The sequence below is a fragment of the Electrophorus electricus genome, chromosome 18 (assembly GCF_041902795.1).
Source record: "Electrophorus electricus isolate QZ-2024a chromosome 18, ASM4190279v1, whole genome shotgun sequence".
Lineage (NCBI taxonomy): Eukaryota > Metazoa > Chordata > Actinopteri > Gymnotiformes > Gymnotidae > Electrophorus > Electrophorus electricus.
Window position 1 is genome coordinate 10,615,001 of NC_137514.1, and position 10,000 is coordinate 10,625,000.

The 10,000-nt window shown below is 45.2% G+C and overlaps 1 protein-coding gene across 3 annotated transcripts in view; it reads left to right on the forward strand.

Moving 5' to 3' along the window:
* The window catches only part of pkn1a (protein kinase N1a), a 38,733-nt gene that overhangs the window by 15,207 nt on the left and 13,526 nt on the right, over positions 1-10,000 (forward strand). For 2 of the 3 annotated variants that reach the window (XM_035534948.2, XM_035534946.2), the window contains exons 2-3: positions 8,294-8,594; positions 9,033-9,181. In XM_035534948.2, coding sequence (XP_035390841.1) covers positions 8,294-8,594; positions 9,033-9,181 — 450 coding nt within the window. Of the gene's footprint in view, positions 1-5,130; positions 7,268-8,293; positions 8,595-9,032; positions 9,182-10,000 lie in introns of those variants that run through there. The other variant, XM_035534947.2, reaches the window with a different exon arrangement.

Genomic DNA, 10,000 nt, shown 5'->3' on the forward strand with positions numbered 1-10,000 from the left:
GTACAGCGTAGAGTTGAGTACACCATACACTTGTGTGAGTACAGCGTAGATTTTTGAGTACACCGTACACTTGTGTGAGTACAGCGCACAGTTGTGTGAATACATAATATGCTTGTGTGAGTACACCGTACACTTGTGTGAGTACAGCGTAGAGTTGAGTACACCATACACTTGTGTGAGTACAGTGTAGAGTTACGTACACTATACACTTGTGTAAGTACAGCATAGAGTTGTGAGTACACCGTACACTTGTGTGAGTACAGCATAGAGTTGTGAGTACACCATACACTTGTGTGAGTACAGCGTAGAGTTGTGAGTACACCATACACTTGTGTGAGTACAGCGTAGATTTGTGAGTCCACCATACACTTGTGTGAGTACAGCGCACAGTTGTGTGAATAGATAATATGCTTGTGTGAGTACATCGTACACTTGTGTGAGTACAGCGTAGAGTTGAGTACACCATACACTTGTGTGAGTACAGTGTAGAGTTGCGTACACTATACATTTGTGTGAGTACAGCATAGAGTTGTGAGTACACCGTACACTTGTGTGAGTACAGCATAGAGTTGTGAGTACACCATACACTTGTGTGAGTACAGCGTAGAGTTGTGAGTACACCATACACTTGTGTGAGTACAGCGTAGATTTGTGAGTCCACCATACACTTGTGTGAGTACAGCGCACAGTTGTGTGAATAGATAATATGCTTGTGTGAGTACATCGTACACTTGTGTGAGTACAGCGTAGAGTTGAGTACACCATACACTTGTGTGAGTACAGCATAGAGTTGAGTACACCATAAACTTGTGTGAGTACAGCGTAGAGTTGTGAGTACACCGTACACTTGTGTGAGTACAGCGTAGAGTTGTGAGTACACCGTACACTTGTGTGAGTACAGCATAGAGTTGTGAGTACACCGTACACTTGTGTGAGTACAGCGCACAGTTGTGTGAATAGATAATATGCTTGTGTGAGTACACCGTACACTTGTGTGAGTACAGCGTAGAGTTGTGAGTACACCGTACACTTGTGTGAGTACAGCGTAGAGTTGTGAGTACACCGTACACTTGTGTGAGTACAGCGCACAGTTGTGTGAATAGATAATATGCTTGTGTGAGTACACCGTACACTTGTGTGAGTACAGCGTAGAGTTGTGAGTACACCGTACACTTGTGTGAGTACAGCGTAGAGTTGTGAGTACACCGTACACTTGTGTGAGTACAGCATAGAGTTGTGTGAATAGATATATCCTTGTGTGAGTACACCATACACTTGTGTGAGTACAGCGTAGAGTTCTGAGTACACCATACACTTGTGTGAGTACAGCATAGAGTTGTGAGTACACCGTACACTTGTGTGAGTACAGTGTAGAGTTGTGTGAATACATAATATGCTTGTGTGAGTACAGCGTAGAGTTGTGAGTACACCATACACTTGTGTGAGTACTGCGTAGTTGTGAGTACACTGTACAGTTGTGAGTGCACTGTGCAGTTGTGAGTACACCGTACGCTTGTGTGAGTACTGCGTACAGTTGTGAGTGCACCGTACGCTTGTGTAAGTACTGCGTACAGTTATGAGTGCACCGTACGCTTGTGTAAGTACTGCGTACAGTTATGAGTGCACCGTACGCTTGTGTGAGTACTGCGTACAGTTGTGAGTACACCGTACGCTTGTGTGCTTGTTTTCCTATATAGTATACATACATTTGAAAGGAAATAGGGCAGCATTTAACTCCTCTTTATGACAGCCACATCGTTCCTCTGAGTACCCCTCCTTCTCCTCCCGCTCTCTCTCTGTTTTTCTGTGTGTGCAACTTCACACACAGTGCCGGAGAAAAAGGTCAAAGGCCAGCACTTCACACAGCTTCAAACACCCCGTATCAGATCCCCACAGAATGCCACCACAGTGCTGTCTAGTGCGCTTGTTTAATTACAATGTCATCATTTTTGAAACAGAAGTATGCGAGTGTGCGTGCGTGTGTGTGTTCTGCATTCTCTTGCCCCAAGTATTTGCTGAACCAATGCTTTCCGTACTATGCTGTTGTGCGACAAAGTGAACAGGCGCGATTGCACTTTGTAAAGTCTCATAGTGCAGCTCTCATAGTCTGTGGCACTCTGTCATGGGTAAACACTGTCAAACCTCTATAGGAATTATGCATGCATGCACATGCTGTTTCACATATGTATCATATTTATATAACAGAAAAATCGTATGTGTCAAGTGCAAAACTATAAGTGCATGGCATTAAACTTTCACCTGTAAGAAAGGAGCCATTTATTTAAAAAAAAAAAAAAAAAAAAAAGTGAATTGTGCATGAAACTGTAGAACCTCACAAGCACGGGCTCTGCACTCTCCTGTCTAACAGTGTTCACTACACGCATGTCCGAGGCTGGGCGGTCCTACTAACACTGGAGCCAGTTAGCTTTTTACTGCTTTACACTTGGTTTGTCTACACGTTATGAGCAGAATGCGGTAATTACAATTATACTGCCGCCTAGCAGGTGTGATATGACACGCAATGTATTAAAACCTGATTTTGCTTGTTTACTTAGACTAAAATGATGTGAAGGCCTTACTGCACCATCAGTGTTGCAAAGTTCAGCATCGCTATGGCGATGAGCAGCTGTTCACCGTTCAGTGCGCAGCTGCTTCCTGTCACTTTGCACCAACAGATAAGCGATTAGCGCCTTACTGACAACCCAGCGGGCTGTTTCAGTGGCACTGTCTGCTGTAGTGTTGCATCTCAACCAACACAAACGCACGCACACACACAGCTGCTGTATCCCGACCAAGACCGAGTCGCCGCTAACCAAGATGAGTTCAGGCTTGAGGTGGCTTCGAACCGCTCATGGCGTAACTCAGCCCCACGAACCCAGTGCAACCTTAAGTGGAGCCAGGAATGTAGGCACGAGCCGTGAGTTGTGAGAACAACAAAGGACGCTGACTGACGATGAGTCAGGGCCACACTCCCTCGTGCTCCCTTACTGTAAATGACTCATGTGTTTTTGAACAGGCTCCAGGTACTATACTGCTGTTTGCCTTAACCAATGCCACAACTCATGTGTTTTGAACCATGCTTGTGTGTGTGTGTGTGTGTGTGGTAAGTCTGTGTTTGTGTCAGAGGCTGAAGCAGGCATTAACCTGTAATTGCTTGTTTATCTGTTTTTACCCATGTTGGTTGTTCACATTGGATTTATAGCTAGCTAATTTAAGGTGGACTTAATGTGGAGATAAAGGGTAATGTCTTTGTTTAGCTTGGTGCTACCTTAAATTCAGAACCAAGATTTGGCTTATTGATTTCAAATCCAGCTTTATATTCTACTGCAGATGTTTATACAGAGCTAGTATTAGTACTACACTGATTCTCTTACACAGATACTCACTCAATGAGGTTTTACAAATGTTTCACAAAGGTTACACATTTCTGAAAAGTCGGCAGATAAAAACCTGAATGAAGTCCTGCTTCCATCCATTCATTTATGCCGAAAACCCCAAAATGACCTCATGAGGGATAAATTGTAGGAATGGTGGTTGCTGCCTTGTAACAACTGCCTTGCATGTCAGCAAATGCCAAACAAAGGCTGCTTGAGCTGTTAGTGTTTTCACACTGCATAAATACCATTATCCAGTACACCTAAAAGAATCCGGATACGTGAGTTGGAAAAAGCCTTTCTCTCTCTGTGCATTCCCAAACACACTCTGTGTAAGGGAATGTTAATGCTCCGCTGTCCAGGAGTGTTTGTCTGCCAGTGCCACTTCACAGCCACTTGCCCGTTAGTTTCCAGGTGTAATTATCCTTGTTATCAGAATGGCACTTTGCAGGCATGAAATACAAAAAAAGCAAACACACACAGTTGCTATGTCCCAGTCTTAGACACTTTGCACACATATCCACAAACCACCTGATAGGTACAGTAAGCTAAAATGACAGTATGTTGTAGGGGGCTTAGTGGTAAGTGATAACGAGGGGGGGGGGTGCAAGTGTACATTTTATTATCAGTTTGTTTATTTTCTGTTTGTTCCCTCCAGCCTTCTCTCTACCCTCCTGAACTCTTGAGTTTACAGCACATCCATAGCAAGTGATTCCCCCAAGGGTGAGTGCTGAGGATTTGACACTGAAAATCTCCCCATGGTTAAAGGTTTTTTCATATTTGCTGGAATATCACTATGCATGATGGGAAATATAATTATGAGAAAGATAATCTGTAAAAGAAAAAGAAAAGAAAGAATTTGTAATTTGTCAAGAACCCACTGTGCCAGAATCAAAACAACCAATCAGAGTCAGGAGGAGTGTCCAGCACAGTGTCAGTCACTGCTTGTACTCTCACACTGTCAAGCGCGATAAGTGAGCAGCTTCAGGAACTTTGTTACAGCAATAGTGGATAAACCACCATCAAATGAAACCCTGCTCAGCCCTCCTTTGCCAACAACAGCTTACATAACAGACAAGTAAACAGAAGATGATATGAAAAAAAGCAAGATCAAAAACAATCAGACCAAGCCTTAAATGAAGGAAGGATAAACATTGGAGTGTCTTTTCAGACATGGAAAGAGGTAACGCTGGCTAGCTGCAGGACCAGAAAGGATTCAAAGTTGATTTATCCACATTTCGGCTTGAAAGGTAGCCAATTACCCGTGCTTGATTTATTTTTGTAAAAAAAAAAAATTACCCACAAAACTAAGATAGTTATGGTTACATTCCATAGTGCATTTCTCATTTTACTGTGATGTTGCAGGCTGGTTTCTGATGCTAAGGCAGGTTGTTAGTTGTCTTATTTGGAAGTGGCGGAAAATTTTACGGAGAGCCCAGGTAGTCTTATCGGTTTGGTGTTTGTCCTGACATTTGTGTGTGCCTCTGCCCTCAGAGCTAAATGTCCTCATAATTGGATTGCTGCTTATGTAGCACTATTCATAATAGTTTCTGTTATCAAAACATCTAAACACTGAAATGTATTAGTTCATTTACCAAATAGATATTGCTGTGGATTGCTTTGCATGTGTAATACATCATTTCTGCTCGTTTGTTGGTCAGCAATGTTGACATGTCACAAAAGGCCTCCTTTGGGGGCGGGGCTTTAGCACGGTGGGGAGGGGGGTGGGGCCTGGTAGTTGTGCTCGCTTGAATGTAGAAATCCACTCTCTTCTCAGTCCTACCAACTGTAGTCTCCGTCACTCAGGGTTGGTGCCTTTTTTCCACAGGCGGATAAATAAAATCATGAAAATGGCTTAAAATGGCAGAAGGAATATAGTTAGTCCAAATGAATCCTACGTGGGGGGGAAACAGATCTAATATGAGAAACAAATTCTGTTTTTTCTCAAGCTAAATGCTAGTCGACCCTAGCAAGCTGTTTACCTTATTTGTGCACCATGAGAACAATGAGCCTTTCAAGACCAGAGATGAAGTGCGAAAGATTTGGGACCCGTTTCCCAAAGTCGCCGTAGTGTTAAGATCATCGTAAATGAGTGTTCACTGTAATACTTGCTCCACCATTTAAACATGATCTTTGTTTTACAAAGCTTTTAGGAAACCCAGCCCAGAACATTCAGTCTTACCCACAACCGGCTAGCAGAACACAGCAGAAGCACAATATAATTGATCAGACAACAGATTACACTACAGGAATAAGTTGCGTCTGATCAGACAAGTGATTCAACTACAGGTATAGGTTGTGTCTCATGCTGTCCCATTTTCAAATGTGTAATAGAAAAAACAAAACTATCAGACTTTCCAAATCTTAGGACTTTGTTGGCGGTGCTTCCCCCTTGGGTCCATAATTAAACATCAGACCGATGCAACCGCAACAATTGCATCATTGTTGTGCAGACCTATTTTAGTCGCCTGCTCATACACTTCACATAACAAATAGCTGTGGATAGGTTTGTTTCGCAGTGTCAGGCAGATGCCCCCGTCTCGTAAAGAAGGCGGCCCTGCTTGACGCCGCGGTGAAGGTTCGCACGGCTTCGCAGCAGCTAACGGTCGCGACGCTGCACGGTCTGGTCTTTTCTCAAGCCGCTGGCTGTGAGCACTGTTCTCTCACCCGGCCGGCCAGATTCGCCATATTGAATAGAAATCAGGAGCCTCGTATAAAAATGTGACTCGTAAAAATATTAAAATCTTTAGCCAGTGTCAAGCTGAGTACACGAGGTCTGTTGTTGGAGGCTCTCATCCACGCATCCAACGGCTTTACACAGGGTCCTAGCGCCTGCGCTAAATATTCCTATAATGAGCAGATCCATGGGCGGGCCAACATTTTGTGTTGCTCTTTTGAATTGAGCATGCGCATTGAATGGTTACGAATAACGAATGTTCCTGATGGCTCTTATTACAGTGGTGCAGTTTTGCCTTCAGATTATTATGTCACAGTTTGTTTACAGCCTGCCATCAAGGCTGTTAGATGGGTCACACTCACTCCCGTGTGTTAAAGTCATTGTAGAGCATTACTCTTTTGTTTCTTCTCTTGTTTTCTATCTCTCTGGTGTGAAACAGCTTTGGCTCCGGGCGCTTTCGCTCCCACTAGGAGGAGCCAGGCAGGTTGTGAGTGGTGGTTTGGGTTTGTTTAACTGAAGCTGCACTCAAGGAACTGAGCTGTTTGCAGTGCAGGAAGGAGCTCTCCTGAGCATCTGTTCACATCCTGTAACCAGAGCTAATGATGCCGCTTCTCTTACTCTATCTATCTATCTATCTATCTATCTATCTATCTATCTATCTATCTATCTATCTATCTATCTATCTATCTATCTATCTATCTATCTATATTTGAACATCTAACCTCTCCGTCCCTCATCGCTCGCTCTTTTTCAGCAGTTCTTTTATCATTCAGTTCTTTGATTCAGTCTTACAGAGGTGATAAAGACACACACACACACACAATAAAAGCTTGGAAGCATAGAAGCTGCGAAAGCACATAAAGAGCCCTCCTATAGTAAGGTCTGTCACTACAGACTTACAGCACAAACACTGAAAGCCCACTGCTGGTGTGGGCCAGTCAGGCCGAAGCTCACGGGAAACAGGAAGTGACCGTTCTGAGCCTCAGCCGGATATCCTGCCCAGGGAGGGCGACCCCAACCACGGCTTTCCCTTCCTTTCTGTCTGTCTGTCTGTCTCTTTCTCTCTCTCTCTCTCTCTCTCTCTCTCTCTCTCTCTCTCTCTCTCTCTCTCTGTCTTGTTTCTAGCTAGTGGTTAGTGAGTGGGACAGAAGAGAGCAGCATGTGTTGGTCGGGAGAGTGGGATCACTGGGAACGCTGGGAATACCTGGACATGCAGGTGGAGTGCTGTCGCCCGTGGCAACGCCGTAGCTCACCTTGACTTTCAGCCGTCTTCTGAACCACCAGGGTTAGGCAGGATGTCACACGTAGCCTGAACGGTTGGGGTCTGTACAGCGCGAGGATATGTTTACCCGGACATGTTGACGTGCCTCTGTGTTTCTGAGTTGGGTTTTAAACGCGACGCTTTCAAGAAGAACGCTGTATCACATAGCATCTGCCTATACTAGACGCCATCAAGCGAGGCTTCCTGTCTCATTAGAGTTCGAGGAATCTGATTTTTGCCTGTGGGAACCAAGTTTCTCTAGTTCCTGGAAAAGCGCTGCCTGTTTGTCGGTGCATTTGAGCTTCATTTATGTTTTTTCCAGAGGCTTTGTAGCTGCTTTCTGCATTTGCTTTTTTTTTGTTCTTTGATCTCGTCAGCCAGTGTTCAATAACGCTTGGCTTGTTTCCCTTTTTTGTAGTCCGTCGTTTTATTCTTGTCACTGATGTTTTGGTCTGGGGGGGGGGCACGCAGCCTCAGACACAAGCACTTCTCTCTCTGTTTATAGTACAGGGTTTTTGTCAAGGCTGTTTGCTTTTTTAAAGTGCCTCTTTTCTGGAGAGATCTCGATTTGTGCAAGCTTTTGTTCCACCACTTAGTCATCTTTTTAAGCTGTCTCAGTTACAGTGCTACGTTTTTCTTCTGCCTTCATAACTCACTTCTGAAGTGTTTTGTTATTATAATTATGTTTCTCTTTCTTTTAAAGAGGTTTGTCAGCTCTGTTTCAAGCCTGTCCTGAGGCATAATGCAATCTTTTCATTCACCGTCTGCATGGAAATGGACAGGGAGAATTAACTATCAGAGCGATTAACTGAGTATTTCTAGGAATTGTGACTGGTTGGGAAGCAACATATTACAGAGCCTTGGCCAGGCCAAAAAGCCTGTCGACCTCCAACCTTAAGAAGTTCAGTTCATATTGTCATGTCTGTATTGTCATTGTTTGGGTCAGAAATCTACCCTCCCCTCCTCCTCTTCCCCGTCTAGAGCGACCCCGGCGGGCTGTCCGTCCTGGAGCAGCTGGGCCTGGACCAGGGCTCAGACTTCTCGGACGCGAGCGTGCAGCACCGTCTGGACGAGCAACGCGAGCGCATCCGCCGCGAGATCCGTAAGGAGCTGAAGATCAAGGAGGGCGCGGAGAACCTGCGGCGCGCCACCACTGACAAGCGCAATGCCCAGCAGGTGGAGAACCAGCTGCGTACCTCCAACCGTCGTCTCGACTCGCTCCATGCCCAGCTGCAGGAGCTCGACGCCCACATCGTCGTCAAGGGGACAGACGACGCACGCGGTGAGTGTTGTGATGTCACAAAGGGGGAGGCCGGGAGTGAGGCAGGGCCAGGTGGTGAAAGCTCAGCGTGCTCGTTGGGTTTGAACCATCTCCTACTGATCTGTCGCCTGTCTCCTCGGTGAAACCGGCTGAAACTGGTTGCAGATGAACGCACATTTGGGATTGTTTTGCCTTTCCTCCCTCCCAGTTTGAATAAAAGCATGTGTCTTTGCGGTGTGTATGTGAGAAATGGATGAGTGAACATTTACCCCACCCTCTTCTATAACCTTCAATGGAAGTGCTCCATTTAATGAGGAAAACACATTTTCCACATTTTCCAAGTCACTCCTATTTAAATCTTAAAGACTGTGTGGTAAGAAGCTGACCTCAGATCAGCACGAAGAGAAGCCCCTGCTGGCAGAAGTGCAGAAGGTGCTTACTTTGACCTCTGTCCTGCAGATGACACACCACAGTCTCCGGGGGCGGAGAGCCGGGCGTCGGCCCATCAGGAGCGCATCGCCGCGCTGGAGAGACAACTCAACATCGAGCTCAAAGTCAAGCAGGGCGCCGAAAATATGATCCCCATCTACGCCAATGGATCTACCAAGGTAGCACACACAAACATATACACATGCACGCGCACATTTTAACACATTTTAAACCCTAACACATTTTAAACACTGTTAACACTTGGTCATTCCATATGCACTGAGTAACAGGACTATATCCGGACAGGGAATATCCCTTTAAAAATGTGAGTGTAAAAACACCCAGGGCAAATTTAAATCCGCTTGCTCAAACAGCTTCGGGAAGCGGCATGAGAAGGATTTGAGTTGCATGTTACACAAATGCATCTGTCTTTACTCTCTCTGAGCCATCCCCCCCCCCCCCGCACATCGTGTCACCCAACGCAACCGTCTGGGAACCTCAGAGTGGAAATGCCAGACTTGTCTTTCCTTTATCTTGAGGAGAGTTCAGAAATATCATACAGAACTGCTACTTTTCAAAAATCTTTATTTACATTTAGCATAACACAAAAAGGAGAAGCACAGGAACGTCAGGCGTTACGACCCAATTCGTATCTTTTGCCCCAAACAAAAAAAGGCTGGATATTGATCTGACCAACCAGAGACGCATATGTCTACATAATGTAAACGCATGTGGTTAACACTGTGCCAAGATATAATCCAGGTACAAGACGGCCCAGTGTAAACAGGGTATTAATCTGAACACAGACGGGCGCACACTCATCCGTACATCATCGTGGTCGCCGTCGTTCTGCTTTGACACCTGTCTACACGAGGCAGATGTGTCTGGTGTGCTGGTCGACTTGTTGGCCAGTAGCTAGCAAACATAAACTGGCTATAAAACAGAGGCAAACACAGGAGACACAGGACAGTACCGCCGTAGGAATTCAGCAATCCGAC